This window comes from Rhinolophus sinicus, chromosome 17 (genome assembly GCF_057876585.1).
Source record: "Rhinolophus sinicus isolate RSI-liver-muscle chromosome 17, RSI-T2T, whole genome shotgun sequence".
Classification (NCBI taxonomy): domain Eukaryota; kingdom Metazoa; phylum Chordata; class Mammalia; order Chiroptera; family Rhinolophidae; genus Rhinolophus; species Rhinolophus sinicus.
Window position 1 is genome coordinate 94,695,348 of NC_142517.1, and position 17,107 is coordinate 94,712,454.

The 17,107-nt window shown below is 34.0% G+C and overlaps 1 protein-coding gene across 8 annotated transcripts in view; it reads left to right on the top strand.

Annotated features, from left to right (window-relative positions):
- Nucleotides 1–17,107, top strand: part of ROBO1 (roundabout guidance receptor 1) — a 1,115,129-nt gene that overhangs the window by 775,622 nt on the left and 322,400 nt on the right. For all 8 annotated transcript variants that reach the window (XM_019750008.3, XM_074333370.2, XM_074333356.2 and 5 more), the window contains one exon: nucleotides 5,767–6,093. In XM_019750008.3, coding sequence (XP_019605567.1) covers nucleotides 5,767–6,093 — 327 coding nt within the window. The remainder of the gene's footprint in view (nucleotides 1–5,766; nucleotides 6,094–17,107) is intronic.

A 17,107-nucleotide genomic window follows, 5' to 3' on the forward strand; every position in this document is an offset into this window, starting at 1 on the left:
ATAGGAAAAAGAAAATTGGATCAAAATGAGACTTTGTTAATAAAATAAATACTGTTTCACTCAGTATTAAGAAACAGACTTGAGAACATAAATAAACAAAACCCTGAGATAAATGTTACTGTCTTGTTAGAAAAAAATAATAAAATCATATATACGAAGAAAGAATAAAATTATATATGTGTGTGTATTGCTTACCTCAACAGAATATTAACAAGATCGGTCTCTTATACAGTTACTTACTCGCGTTTCTGTACATGTGATGTCTTAAAGGGAGGAAGAGTTTACGTGCAACCAGGACTTCGGTTTCCTTATCGTAAATCTCATGTGACTTTGATATATTTCTTCGAAATACTTAGCACTTATGTGTATATCTTTTTCCAGCTGCGGTTGTGTAAATATTTAGATATTTCAGTCCCTCGTGTTTGTGTTTTATCTTCCAACCGGGCAGTTGTTGAAGGAATCCTGCCGTGTGCTTTTCCTTGATGCTGGCCTTCTCTGAAGTCAATTGTGTAATAGTCCCAAGGTTCTACCAGGATTGTGAGGGCAGTTGGTATTATCATCCTAGTACCTATTAAAGCCTCACTCCATCAGTCCCTTCCTTCTGTTACCCTCTCTTCTTTGTAACCTTTAAGTTTCCTATGCAGAGTGTCCTTGAAACTTGGAAGTTGGTTCTGACAAGTATAATATAACCTTACATCTTAATACATTAAAAAATACCCAAATTAGCAAATTAGAATGGTGTTTGTCAGATGGCTTATAGGAACTCAGAATTTATGATTGAAGAGAGAAGGCTTTTTATGAATAACAAGTCAAGAATATTATATGGAGAGAGGTTTTGTGACCGAGTGCAGGTGGACATCTCTTCTAGGGAGGAAGATTGCAATTACTAAGGGTCTTTCATTTACACTCTTCTGAGATTCATTTATGTTCTTCTGTATTGCATCTTGGTGTAACTTCCTCAAAGTCCCCCTTTGAGAAAGTGTGTCACGGTTATTAATAGAAGTTGGGTTACTTGTCCCTCCAAATATGTTGGTGGAAAAAAACTGGGGTACCAGTGATACTGAATTTTAATTGTGCACACAGCGCGTAGGAATTAAAGTTATCAGAATATTAAGAACTGATAACAGAAAGATATTTACTCAAAAATGCAAGCTAGAGGTGCCTAATTAGCTCAGTTGGTTAGAGTGTGGTGCTGATAATACCATGGTTGCTGACTCAGTTCCTGCATCAGCTGTTGTGAGCTGCACCCTCCTAAAAACAAAACAAAACAAAAACCAAAAAACAAACAAAAAAATGCAAGCTGGTGTTCAGAGAAGATGATACAGTATAAGGAAACTTTATATCCCCATTTATTTATCATGAAGGTCTTCACTTAGTTAATAGACAGAAATCAATTGATTTATAGGTGGATAGTCTATGAATGCATGGGGAAAGAATACAGATATCATCAGATTTGCTGTTTTTATTATCTGCTTTTCAGAATTAAGTAAATGAAAATTAATACTCCAGCCTTGGTACAAGAATAGACAAAGCATGTTTCTCTATGGATTTTAACTTATTAATCCTACCAATATTTATGGAATAGCTGGAAAAAGTAAGAGTTGGGAATTTCACTAGGAGTGAATCCCAGCACTGCCACCTTCCAGCTGAATGACAGCTGAGAGTCTCAGTTCTCCCATATGGACAACAGATACAATAACACCCACCACATAAAGATGTTGTTTTGATAAAGGAGATGATGGATAATTAATATTAATTCTTTTCCATTTTTTTCTTGTTTAGTCTTGATAATAAAAAAAATATTTTTTGATTGCCATTTATAATTTTTATTACTGAGGTTAACCAATCACTTGTTACAAATTTCACGCAGGAACTGGAAAGTTTCTTTCCTGAAGATTAAATGTTATGAGAAATGTGAGGTCTCTATGTTTTTTGTTATAATTTGCAAATGTACTGGCTCTATAGTCAAGTAACTCATTTTTTGCTAACCATATTCATTCTCTTCAAGTTATTATATGGTAACAGAGTGTTTTTTTGTTGTTATTATTGAAACGTGTTCCTCAGAAACAATGACGCGTGAGGATATCCTATATAAAGAAAAATAAAAAGAGTTCAATGGCTAAATAAGTTTGAGAAATGCTGCATGTTACAACTTTCTTCTGGCTAATCATAAGGTGCATTAAGAAGACTAAATAGACCCTGATAACTGCAACTCTTTTCTTGAGCAATACCTATTAACAATCTGAGGAAAGAATATTACACATTTAGCCTTTAATAGAATAGAAAGCGATTTTATTACTGAAACTTTCTACTGAATGCTTCTCTACAAACATCTTGGTGAAAACTTGGGCCTGAGTTCATTCCCAAAAGTCATCCTGGTTGTGGTCCAGATATATGGGGCTGCAGGTTAGGGACAGGGAGTCTTGAGCTCCAGTGCACTTTAGTGGAGCCTGGGTGATCTCCAGATTCTGTAATTGGCAGTTACTTCCTCTGTCCAGTCTCCCTAGACAGTTTTATTCTTTTCCATGGCTTCAGTCTCCAGCTTGATGCTCATCTACTGTTCCAGCTGAGGTCAAACTTGGAATATTTAATTTGCAACTTGTCGTCTCCATTTGGATATTCTAAAAGTACTCCAAACTCTCCATGTCTCATATTGTATAAATTGTCTCTTCTATCCCTTCGTCTCACCAAATACCACTCTTCTATTCTCTACCTTCATTGGGACTGCCCTTCATCCATTTTTCAGATCAGAAACTTGGAATTTCCCTGCCATCTGTTTCTCCTCCATCCTGTGCATTTTTTTATTTTTTGTTTTCTCTCACATCACCCGTGAGTAGATCCAGTTGATACTGTAACTAAATATGTCTAGATTCTTCCCTCTGTTTTCCCTTCTGACTGTCAATATCCAAGTTCAAGTTTCAGAATTTATTGCTTGAAGAGTACAAAAGTGTCCAAACAAATCCCTTCCTAGAGTAGCCTGCTGCAGTCGTTTCATACTACCAATAAGTGAGCTTTTGAAAATCAAACTTGATCTTGCAATCCCTTGCTTAAAATATTTAAATATTCTTGTTTTTAGTTAGGGTCCAGACATTGGCTTGATGTACAGTTGTTGGCTTGATCACATTATTGTTCTAGCAACTTCTCCAGGCACATGCTTCTAATCTCTGACGTGCGCCTCATACTCAGGCCATGCTAACCTACCTGCCAGTCTTACAAGTGTACCATATTCTTTTGTTGCTGCATTTCTGGGTGACATTGCCTCCTTTCTTGTCTTCCTCTTTTTTCATGACATCTCATTTCATGTCTCAGGATGCCTTGTTTGCCTTGTTTGGGTAGTCATAAGTGCCATTTTTTGTATTCTCATAGCAACCTATGCACCTGTATGTCCTACGTAAAATGGACTTTCGGAATTTAAAATAAAATTTGATTTAATTATATATTACCTCAGCAGTTGCTCTGCATTAGCGTGCACCTTTTAAAATTACAGCCAAAGTAAAGGCTAATCCTATATTATAACGCTTTTTTTTCTGACGGTTTACAGCACTTGTAACTGAGTAATCTAAGAATCCAATTTAAATTTAATTTGATTTCAGTATAGCCTTTGTGAGACAGTGTGAGTTTCTAAGTTGTTTTTTCTCATGTTGCTGGTTTATTTACTCTTTTAGAGCGTGGTTTCATATAAAGAACCTACTATAATATGCTGCATCCCACTCACTAAACTAAAGCTATTTCTCAATATTTCAGTTTATAAAACTATCACTCAACATTTCAGATTATATATAATTTTCTGTTCTTTCCTGGTAGACATAAGCAAATAATAGATCTTTTAGCTTTGTCATTTATTTATTGATTTCATTAAGAAAAAAATGTTAATAGCAGTAGTTAAAATTTAGAGATATGCATTAAGTCCCATGCAGAACTTAAAATCTAGTAAAGGTTAAATAGTATGCATCGTGGTTATAATTAAAAAAACACCTCTAAAATCTGTTTTTAGAATGCATGATTATTAAGTTTCAGATCATTCCATTCAAATGTGTCTTTCCTGTCAGCATTTAATTCATTTGTTTTCATTTATTTAACACATATTTATTGCTTACCTATAGTGTGCTCAGCACTCTGCTAAGTGTAAGGGAAGCAACCGCAAGCAAAATCAGACCCATGGGTGTCACAGAGTAATGGGAAAGACAGATAATATTCACAGCATCAAACAAATTTAAATTGTAATTCTGATCACCAAGGGTAGCTATATAGTGTTATTTAGGTTTGTAAAAGGAGCATTTAATTTTTGTTATAATGAACAGGGTAGGGGCAGAGATTGGAAAGAAAAGTGGGTATAAACTGGAGAAAGATCATTTCAAGCCCCCACCCTGTGGTAGGCCTAGGCCTGTGGCAGGAGGAAGCTCAAAATATTTGTGGAGCTAAGAGAAGGCTGAGGTGAGGAAAGCAGAGAAAGGAGTGGAACAGGAAGAGTCTGGAGAGCTAGATAGGGGAATGAACACTCTGGCTCTTGTAGGTCTTGTTAAGGACTTTATCTTAAGAGCAATACGTTTATTTTAAGAGCCATTGAAGTACAAGGACCCAGATTGTATTTACATTTCAAATCCTTCATCTGGCTACACTGAAGTGAAGCTATTTAAGAGCTTTCCTAAATCCTGGTGGGAATGAATGGAAGTTTGATCAGTGATCTAGCTGGCTATAGAGATGGAGATGAGTAGATTGATTTGAGAAATATTGGGGAGGACTAGGGGACAGAAAGGGCTATTTAAAGGAAGACTTGTTTTTTTACTTTTCATTATTCACTCAGATTGGGACACTAGGTGAAAATAAGGTTGAGAGCACAACTGAATTAAGCTTGGGCTGCTGAATTTGAGAAATCTCTAAGTAATTTATATATTAAATCTATCCATGGCAGAAATAAGATAGAAATATTAAAAATATTTTACATGATCCCTATTTTAGAGATTATAATCTCATTGAAAAAATAAGATACAGACACAAAATATTTAAATGGCACATACAACCAGGACTTCATTTATTAAGTAATACATAAGGTTCAGATTGTAGCCCCTTACATATCCTTCTCCATTTAGTATTATATTTAATTAATTACCTAAACTCAGTTATTTAATATTTCATCTTTGAAGTCTATTAAAATATCAACATAATTATGGGAACTTAACATTAAATACTGTGGAAATGTGTGTGTATATGTATATATATATGTACATATATACATATATATATAATTTTTATTATTGTATAACTTTTATTATTTAGGACAATATAAAAGTCTCCGTAAAGAAAAGTTTCATCATATATTTGAATAGAAATGTTCATTCGTATGTAGTATATGTTTTGTTATAGTGTTGATTGATGTTAGTTAAAAAGGAGATTCCAGGAAGCCATGCCATTTTTTGTAATACTCAGTGATTCTCTTTAACACATTCCTCTGCAAAAACAGGCACACACATGGTATTAACAGAAAGGGTGATGGGTTCTGAAAGCATTTGCGGACATGGAATTTCAGAGCAGACAGGATTTATACAAAGTTTTAGCAAGAGCACTTTCTGAAGGTGGAGGGTCAAAAGGATTCAGAAATTACAGGGTGTAGTCAAGGTGGACATCAGAAGGATTAGTTAGTAAATAGGGCGGAGAGAGTGGGTGACTGTTATGTTTCAATAGTAGTGCTAACATGTGGGCTTTTAAAATAAGACTTTTAATTGTTTCCGAGTGATAATAAGAAGCTGTTTGTCAATTCTTCTGCAGGCTCCCGTCTTCGTCAGGAAGATTTTCCACCTCGCATTGTTGAACACCCTTCAGACCTAATTGTCTCAAAAGGAGAACCTGCTACTTTGAACTGTAAAGCTGAGGGCCGCCCCACACCCACTATTGAATGGTACAAAGGGGGAGAGAGAGTGGAGACAGACAAAGATGACCCTCGCTCACATCGCATGTTGCTGCCAAGTGGATCTTTATTTTTCTTACGAATAGTGCATGGACGAAAAAGTAGGCCGGATGAAGGGGTCTACATCTGTGTAGCGAGGAATTACCTCGGAGAGGCTGTGAGCCACAACGCGTCACTGGAGGTGGCTAGTAAGTAAAATGGGATTTCTGTGTTTCGTGGGGGGTGTGGGGGGTGACATGGCAGAGTGGGATCATCTGCCTTGACAATGGCTATAAAATATCAAACCCATATCACAGGCTTGACCTGAGGAAAATCTCTAGCTGTGTATATGGATACAATCCAATGTTTGAATTTTTATATTTCTCATCCTAGCTGGTTATTCAAGCTACATTGGGATTTATACCTAGTTGTTGAACTGTTTTAGTTTTGATTTGGAGCTGTTTTCTGTTGAACATTTGCCCTGAAATTGATTTATTCCCCTTTGTTGCTGCTTTTAAATATATTGAATATAAGTATATTTTATAAAAGAATAGTGTGGGATATTTTTCATTTGCCTTTATTAGGAGAAATACTTTTAACTAGTACTGTAAGGTATGGTTTTAAAGTGTTTCTAATGTTTAGAAATATATTTTTGGTAAAGCTGTATCCAGACAAATATATGTACATATCTCATACTTTATTATCTTGGCTACTGACCTGCACCCTGAGAAGAAAACATGTATGTAACCTTCAGGTAGTTGATGGTTCAGTTTTTTTTTACACAATACTAAAGGCAGCTCATTTGACATTATCTCAAGAAGGATTTGTTGACTAATGATTAAATTGTTATTTCTAGAGTCTGGATGTGTATTTCTTTGAATAAGAACTGGGCTTCTCTTGTTTTCCATAAACATTCAAGCAATAGCCAGAAAGTTTCATTCCCTAGAAATAATTCAGCTGTGTATATGTACATATAGCAGAAATTGAGAATTGCATAGGGATTGGGAAGACAAATGAAATTTAGATCTAACTCATTTTAAGTTTAACTGTATGTAATTATATGTGAAACTATGCATAACTATGTATTATTTGATGATTGATATTTTGATATAATTTGGGTTCAAAATTGTAATTATATAATCTGTTTTCATTTAATCACTAACATTATCTCCAACATTCAACAAGAACTTGAATATATAGAACCACGGATAATTGTAAATTAGAAATTTATATTTATATTTAGAAACAGGTTATTTCAACTCAGTCATATTATTAATGTGGAATCAGCCCTAGAGAATTTAGATGATTTGATTATACTTACAGAGCCATGTAGTACTTAAATTGGGACAGAATGGCAAAGATGTCTCATATAAAATTTAGATAGAATAAGAACTTAAAGTAACCATTTAAAACTATGTCAGAAGCAGCCATTCACATTTTTAAAACATTTACTTGAAACCCAAGTTTGTATTTCTCTAGTAACTGTTAATTGATAATCAACTTACTGTTTTTTCTCTTATTGCATTGATTATCAGTGAAGGTCTTAGAGCTAAATCAGTGAGATGTACAGAAGCTATAATCACAACAGCTATTTTCTACTTTTTTTTAAAAGCCCAACTTTAAATGTAGTACAAGCAAAGGAAGTTTAAAGTTTCAACTTATTTATAAAAGGACATGTCTAACTAGGTTTGGAAAGTCATCTTTCAACGTTATGATATAAGCATCTTTCTAACTCTTGACACATTTATATTTAAGGTTAATTATTTCCTGTGGAGATACATTTAAGTTAACATTTGAGAACAAATTTAGAGAATCAAGAAAGATGATGTGTATGACTTAGGCCAACTCCTATACATGGTAGATAAGAAACTGAAGATCAGGAGGGAAGAAAAACAGTGATTGCTTATTCTCTGGAATTATAATTCCTTATAAATGAAGTGTGTACCAACAGAAATATCAAAGATCATCTCATGTTTCTGTTATTTCCTACTCTACTTGCATGCCTAATGTTGTCAGTATTTAAAAAAAAAAAAAAAGCTATATCCTTTAATAGAAGGTCTAAATGCTTACCTGTAGATCATCCTTTTTAAAACACCTCTAGTTTTACCTCAGATGATCAAGATAACCCTAATGCACTGGGATTTAGAGCGCTGTCTGTTTGAATCTGGCTTTTGTGTCGATATTTTAAAAGACACTAAGTTTCCAGTTCTCTTTCTAAGCTGGACATTCTATTACCTTAAGAGTCCATTATGGGAAAAGCTCTTCCAATCTTGGTCATCAAATACACCATCTTGAAACTGAAAGAAGACAAAAGATCATTATATAACTTTTACCAGTAACATATTCAAATGTGTAGTCTCTTAGTGCAAAATTCACAAATTTTACCATGATATTCTTCATTATACCTCCAAAATGTTTTCAAGCTCCAGAAGAAAAAGAATATTATAATCTATGCCATAAAATTTAATAAAAGTACTTTAAAAAATACCTTAAGATAATATTCAGCAACAATTCATGTACTTGAAAAGGGAGAAATGTATAGATATTGTATATCCAATATAGTTTGATATTAATAAGGAGAGTTTGACCATAAGGATATTTAATAATAATAATAATAACAATATTATTATTATTATTATATGAAACCGTGAAAGAAAGTTTCAGTAGTGTTTGCTTTCAATGATTTTCATGCTGGTTTAACTGCAATAATTAAAACCTTGTTTTTATTTGGATAAATTGTATTATTTGACACAAGTTATATGGGACAAAAATAAGTATTTTGCAGTTAAAATGGGTTTTGTGTGTTTAAAAAAATTTGGAAACTTCAGTAAATCCATGCTTCAATGGATTTACAAATAGGTATGTAGTAGTTGAATTTACTTGTATTTCATTTATCTATTTTAGGCAGCGTTTGCTTGTCAGTCACCATTTATTAATGTGTTTGCATCCTCACATCAAAGCATTTTGTATGTTACGTACATAACGGTTGGGAGGGGCAGGGAAACATGGGTCATTTTTGATGTAGTTTAAATCTGTAAAGTAATGTTATAGTTTGGTTTTATTTTTTCCTGGGGTATATTACTACTTTTTTTGTTTTTTATTTTTATTTTTTCAAATTTCGTTAGTTTAAGTATCAGAAGTTCAATAATAACTTTTCTTATTCTAACCAAAGGCTACAACACAGGAAGGCAAAGTTTGCATCACATTTCTTAGTGAAACTGTAGCCCAAAGTAATAGCATTAAGAAAAGTGTCTTGAGGCAACACAGGTTTCATAGCACAGTTGTAAGTAATGCTTTTAAAAACATTTATCTGTTTCATTTGCCTTTAAACTAAGTTTTACAGCTGTAACAACAACTGGATTTCTTGGTTCCTGACAATTGTCAATCTCTCAAACGTTGAAAACAAAGGATATAGTATGCCATTTAAAAACTTTTGTTTCTGTATGGAAATTATATTTTTGTGTAGTGTATTTTTAATCTTTATTTCAATTTAAATAATGCACCAAAAGAATTATATTTATTGGTTATTATTAGGCGTATTTATTTTTATTTTTATTTAAATCCCAATTATACCCAGGTGAGACCCAGTGAAAAACAATGGCCAGCCTTTTGTTGCTGATCTTTGCCAATGTGGTAAAAGCTCAGTTTTGATGCAATTAAACTTATCTCACTTAAATATAAAGTCTAAAAATTAGACTGCTAAGAAATATAAAGTGCTCCTTATACCTAAAGTTCCTACCTCAAATTTTTGTAAGTTTATCTCTGTAAAGGAAAATCCTTTTTAATCACAGGTGCATTTTATAAAATTTATTTTTAATTATCATTTTTCTTTGCAAAGCCAGAATGTTATTTCTTGGTGGGGATGTTCAGTTGGAAAGTTTAGAAGATATTGCTGTTTCTAAGATTCATGAAAACTCACTATTTAATTCAGTTTCAAGCTTTCTAAAAGGGTCTTGCAAGTATTAGGCTGGTGCAAAAGTAGTTGCGGTTTAAAAGGCTGAAAATAATTGCAAAAACCGCAATTACTTTTGCATCAACCTAATAGTATTTTCTTGTTTGTTTTGTATTAGCTCTATTAGACAGTTTACTTAAAGGTTTAGGAAACTATTTTATGGATCTATTCTCTTATACACAACGTTGCCGATTATTAAATTTAGAACTCCATTTTATGCCAGGCACAAAATTGATAGTACAGTTCTTTGATACCACTTACATTTATTAAGTAATTTAATCTTAGGTAATTGCATTGAGTTTTAAGGAAAATTAATTTGAACCTTGACCCTCATGCTTTCCATTGTAGGACATGGCTTTCTACGTCATCTGCTAAGCAATGCACAGTCAGCATATGGCTATTTGTTTCCTATTTAAGCTGTTTTCTCTTGAGGAAGAAAAATTCCCTTCAGACTAGGCAGACATCTGCTGGCAGCCTTAGCAGCAAAATTACAGAACTATCTTGCCTTAAAAAAAAAAAAAAAAATCATTTTTTTCAATTAATCAAAGATTAAATTAACCCAGATTTTATTAACTGAGGTGCTTTTTAAATAAAATTACTTTTTTTCAGTTCCAGTTGACATGTAGTATTATTTTGTATTAGTTTCAGCTGTACACCATAGTGGTTAGACATTTATATAATTTATTCAGTGATCCCCACAATTAGTCTGGTACCCACCTGGCACTATCCATGGTTGTTACATTATTGACTATGTTCTCTATACTGTACTTTATGTCAACGGGGGTGTTTTTTAATAGTAATTACTTTGAGGTAAAATGTTTGTATTTTGAAGTAATATTTTCCCATGACTTTCAATATATTATGATCTTTTTTTGTTCTTAATATTAAATGATGCTCCTTAAAGTGATTTTGAATTTGAATTAATCCAATTTTCCTCATTTGGGTGACATGAGAACGTGAACTGACCATGTATGCTAAGTAGTCATGTGTTTACCTGGATACAATAGAATGTATTTCCAAAATCTGGACCATAGAAGACAGAAGAAAGGATTATTCCTGGATGCGAAATGGTTTAGATGAGCCAATGGAAATAGAATATGCCATTATATTATAAAATATTGACTGATTGCGTGCGCACATATGCAATCAGTCAATATTTTATAATGCGCGCACGGTTCCTTGATAGACTTATTATCTTTGAAATTGAACTTCTTTTATATTGTATCTTTAAAAATATTCCTTGCTTCCTCTACTTATGTGTCTTATCTTTTTAAAAAATTTGCCATGTTCAAGTACGTTGAACAGATTCTAAAACAATTTTTATATATCTTATTTTTGTTTTCATCTTTAAAGGAAAAATGTTAAAGGGTAATGTAGTTTAATGATTTTACAATATCTTTCTACTTTCTTGAACACTTATATTCTAAAATACACTGACTCTTTGTTCCAATGATCAAATTAATGCACATGAAGTGTGTAGCAAAGTGACTGGCACATGATTATAAATCATAAATAATTATTCATACTGTTGTTTTCACTACTTTTTCTCTTTAGCTCCAGTATGGTCAGACATTAGGATTATTTATACAAATGGCGTCTGGAGATAAGTGTGTTAATATACTAAAGTTTAAATAAGATGCTTCAGTAATTAAATTTTCTTAAACTAATTTCTGGTTAAATAAAACATGTTTTGAATATATTAATGTTAATCTTGAATTGAGATCAGTGGTATGAGAATTTTACCCTTACCTTTGAATCCTCATGGCTAATGCAGGACATGCAAATAGATAGTATTGATTCAAATTACTTTTGTTCAGGGAACAAATAAAGCATTCATTTTTATAACATTTGCAGTTGGGATAAAATTCATTTTTTCTTTTAAAATTTACATGTTTATTCGCTTAAGAAACAATACTGCTAAGTTTCGTGACATGATTATATTTGCTAAAAATTTTGAGTTTTTACTATCTGTGAGAATATATTGTTTTGTTGCTGGCTGGCTTAGTCAGTTCCAGCTGCTCCAACAGGAATACCATATATTGGTGGCTTAAACAACAAACTTACTTCACAGTTCTGGAGGCTGGGAAGTCAGAGATCAAGCTACTAGTATGGTCAGTTTCGCTGCAAGTTCTCTTTCTGGTTCTTTCCCATGGTGAAGAGAGAGAATTCAGTTCCCTGTTTCCCTGTGGAAGGGCACCAGTCCAGTCATGGGGGTTTTACTCCTGTGAATTCATCCAACTCTAATTACCTCCCACAGGCACCACCTCTAAATAGCATTACGTGTGGTATTAAGGTGTCAAACTATGAATTTTTTTAAAAATTTATTTTTTAAATTTATATAACATATATAACATATGAATTTTTTTAGATGACCCAAACATTCGGTCCATACTTCTGCCTTTTATAACAATTATGTTTGGCCTTTTTTTTATTTTATTTATAGTTATTTTATCATCTTAAGTAACTGAGAAATAAATCTGAATATCGGGGCAGGGAAAGCATGAAATCTCAATGATATAAGTAGTAAGTCCATCAGGCCACTTGTATCCAAATATCAGATTTAAATTGTGTTATGAGGAAGTTTTAGGCACATCAGCCTTCAAATAAATGTGGTGTATAGTCTCTATTTGTTGAAAAAGTAAGAGCAGCATCCTTTGGATACCCCATTAAGAGAGCAGTCAGTTGTGATATTCTTTTGGAAGCACATAAGGAATCTTTTTCTTTTTTTTTTTGTTCTATCTTTCCAAAGAGTATTTAATGTGAAATATAAAATATAAAAGTAGAAACCCATATTCCATAATCCATGTGAGAAATAATAATGTTGATGGGCATAAAGAGAAAGTTTGAGTTTCAGTGGGTATTTGAGCAGGAAAGGATGCATTTTGCTGACCATTTTAATATGGGTGCTAGAGCAGATGGCTGTGTCAGGGCATGTACTATTGATTCATTAAAACTAACAGTATAAAGTCTACCTTAAACTACTCTTAGTTAAATTATACGCTCATGTGTTCAGTTGACTTCTTGACAAGGCACGCTTTTATTGTTTTTTCTTCATCTCATGTAACTGTTATATATTAATCTTTAGCGAATTTGTGGAAAGATCTTAGAGTTAGGAGCACACTTTCTTTCCTTTAGTCCCAATGACAGGTTAAGACAGATGATTTATAAGCTTACAGAGATCGCTTAGATAACTTTGAAAAATTGTCTTTTATTTCTGATTATAGAACTAATATATATTCACTACTGAACACTTTTAAAATACACACATGCTCTTGTGATTTCATTACTCAGAATTAACTACTGTTGAAGTTTTGGCGGGTAGCTTTCTAAATGTCCTAACATTCTTATGTGCCCTATAGGGGAAACCGTTTAATGATCAGTTAATATTTCATTTTTTTCTTAGATGGCCAAAAAAGACATTGGATGTGTTGGAACACATATCTATGGCATAAAGACTAAATGGAAAGGTTGAGCTATTCAAATTAGATGCTACAAAACAGTTTCTGTCTGCTGAATATTACTAGATACACCATCCTGGGCCAGATTCAATCCAGTGATCTTGGGGTTAAAGGTTACATATTACATTACCAGTCTCACGAGCCACTCCTTTTATTGTCTCAAAAAGTAGATGATGTTCATACATGCAGGAAAGTAGGAAGGTGATTATTTCAACACTAGTCGATGCTTAGATATAAAGCGCCTTGAGGCTTCCAGAAAATCAATTCAGTATTTAGTTATTTATGGGAAATTCTTGGCAGTGTCTCCTTATATCAACATTACTGTCTTTATAAAACAATAAAGTAACAAGGTGAATCTGGTTATCGCTCAAAATCTAATCATCATATCATTCCACCTTTTAATCCTTCTAATTTATTTATGATTAAATGCTAGAAGTCTTTCCCACATACACAGAGTAACTAGAGAATCATTCATATTTATTTTAAAACTTTTGCTTTCGTGACAAGTTTATTTAATAAAATACACCTAAAACTTCTTAGTATAATTAATTTTAATTAATACAATATAAATATCTTAAGCTGTCATCAATTATCAATTTCAACTTTTTTATGTCAGGTTAGAATAAAGTCCTATTGAATGTTTTCGGGGCACAAAACTTCTTCTGTCTCTTTGTACATGTGGGCATTAAAAATATTGTTTTTAAAAAGTCAAAAATGAAACAAAAATATGAGGACTACCCACATATAGTTTATCCAAGAAATAACAATAATGGTGGATTTTCTAAATAACTCTTACCAGGGATTCTGCTTAGTTTTAGCTATTCAGTGGTGAACAAAAACAAAATGGTTTCTGCCTTCATGGAAATTTTAGTTGGGGGTGGATGATGACAGAAAATAAGCAACTAAACATGCTCCAATCACTCTGTGGTCTGACAAATATCAGGAAGGATTGGGGTTAAGCTGAGAACTGAAATACATGTGGATATTACCAAGGTGCAGAGTGAAATAAAAAGTGTTTCTTTCAAACAGTACATCTAAAAGACCATGAGGAAATGATAGGCTTTGGCATATTTGAGCATATGGAAACATGGCTAGTATGGCATATGGGCTAGAGAGATAGGTGGGGGCTAGGTCATGCAGGGTGTTGTAACCAGGTTAAAGATGTTGGACTGTATATGTTCTACTGAAGGTGTTTAGGCAATGGTGGAGGTGACATGATCTGATTCACATTTTAAAATAGCACTCCTGTGGTATTGAGTACTACATATGTAGAGAAAATGAGTCGCAGAAAGATTGGGGAAGACTAATTAGCAAGCTATGGCAGTATTACAGGCAAAAACTGGTGTTAGTTGGAAGCAAGGGATAGTAAAGGATATGAAGAGAAAAGTGAGGATTCGGTTTGGAGATTGGCTTAATTTTGGAGAGTGAGACAGAAATTGAGATTTTGCAAGAGATGCAGTTATTGGTGATGGCAAAGTAAGGGCAATTCTATGACTGTGCAAGAGGAATTGAGGATTTGTATTAGGTTATGTTAGCTTTGAATGGTTAACAGGAGGTCAGTACACTCCAGCCTGTCACAGTCCCAAGCAATTGCACTTTCCTCTGTTCTCCCGGCCTGGAATGTACTACTTCTCTTCCTGTTCCACTGGTCAGTCAGTCCCTTACAGTCAGCTCAAAGGTCACCTCTGTGACCATGCTGTGACCCAAGTGCCTTGCACCATTCTGGGCACAGTGTAAGTGGCATGACTAACATGGAACTTGGAAGTCTTATTCCACGTGTGATGAACATCGTGAAGCTGCAGCATACCTCTTCAAGGAACAGTCTCGTGCACCCTTTTCACTCATGTCTCACACAACTTCTTCGTAAAATCTAGCTGTTCATATGATCTCGAACGCTCATTGAAAGCGCAGTACTTAGGATGTGGTCATCAAGTACCACTTCCCTGGGAATTTTTTGTTTGTGTTTGTTTTTTCTTTCAAGGTTCTAGAATATTTAAGTGGCTTTTCTAAGGATAACGTTACTCAGGAAATTTAGCTTACTTCACGTAGTACAAAAATCCAGATGAGTTGTTTTTCGGTTCTGATAAATATAGAACTTGGTCCATAAGTGTAGTGACCCCTTTAAGTAACATCAACCCTTGTTTACCTTGTTTATGACCCTAATGACCAGCTAATAGGAAAAACAGGGACTTAAATGCCCTGACTGATAAGGAAACCATTGGTATTCGCATTACGTGAAGGGGTTTTCTGAAGTTCCCCAGAGAAATTTTACATATGCAACACAGGACCTAACCTCTTTACTTTCTCCTTTTCTTTTTGGATATGGGAAAAATTACACAAAATAAATATTAAAAAGAATTATTTGCTTTCTTGTACTTTGTCAGTAATCTATAAATGTAAAGTTATTGTCATAGTCCAGTAGATTTATATTTAATGAAGCAAAATTTGATGAGAAATGAAGGGAAATAAATTATGGGACAGTAATATTGTAAATAGCTCATTACAATCTTAGGCTTTGGTCTGGTTGGTGAAATAAAACTGTTTTTTTAAAAAAAGCTTAGTTAAAAGATGCTGTAAATACCAACAGATATGTGGATGTTGCAATAACTAAGCTCAATAGGGATAAGAGAGAGAAGAAACACAAAGGGATGGTATATATCTAGTGCTGTGAGTTAGACAAACTCACGTAGGGCAGGACTGCCTCTACTATAGGCAGCAAATGGAGGCTCCTACACAAAATATGGACCATGGACGGACCAGCAGCATTGGTATCGCCTGGAAGCAAGGTAGCATTGCTCAACGCTGGGCTCCACTCCAGACCAACTGAATCAGAACCTGTGTTTTAACAAAATTCCAAGGTGACTCATACACAAATTCAAGTTTGAGAAGCACAGGTGTACATTGTGCTAAACCGGTGTTCATAGACTCCTGCTCATCGCTTAGAGCCAAACACACCTTTTGGAAATGTGAGCCCATGTGTTTGATTTTTTTTTTTTTTTTTTTAAGAGAAGCAGATAAAGCATGATTGGAGGTGAACTGTCCTGGTTTCTAAAACAGTTAGGAGTGGGGGCAGGGGAGAATGGGAGGGATATGGAAGCAACTGGTAGACTGCAAATCACAGGCAGAAATGCAGAGACAAACCCACAGAAAGAAAAGCACGGTGGCGTGGGGGGGCGGGGGAGGTGGAGGGAGAGAGAGAGAGAGAGAGAGAGAGAGAGAGAGAACACGCGCTGTGGGGAGAGGGTGGTGTACTGGTATGGTAGGGATTAAGTTTGGAAGAGTAGAGAAATATATGTGCCTGAATGGCGAAGGAAAAAGAAAATGTTTCCTGTATAGGGATATTTACAACTACTAGGATGTTAAACAGAGAATAGGATACTCAGATCTTTATTACTATGCATACCATTGTTTATCAAGGGGGCAGGAATACATGAAATTGTCTTAGGTGTTTCTAAGTTAACTCATGGAAGGCTGCATTTACTTATCAGAATCCAAAAGTGAAATGCTAGATTCTTTATTTAATTTACATTTTTTAGAATGAAAACTATTGAAAAACTACGTTTTATTAGTAAGAATTGAACCATGCTGGAAGGATCATTTGAAAGTCATTTAATGTATTCCTCTGACTTTTAAATTATCTGAAGATCATTCGTTGTATTTAAAGAGTTTCAGAGAAAAGATTGTCTAGCCTCCATCATCAATATCCTTCATATACATCACCATATGTTAAGAGATTTATAACTTTAATTTACTTAAATCCTATGCTACGGCATAGTCTTTCTTTCATTGTACATGCTAAGTTATCACAGAAAA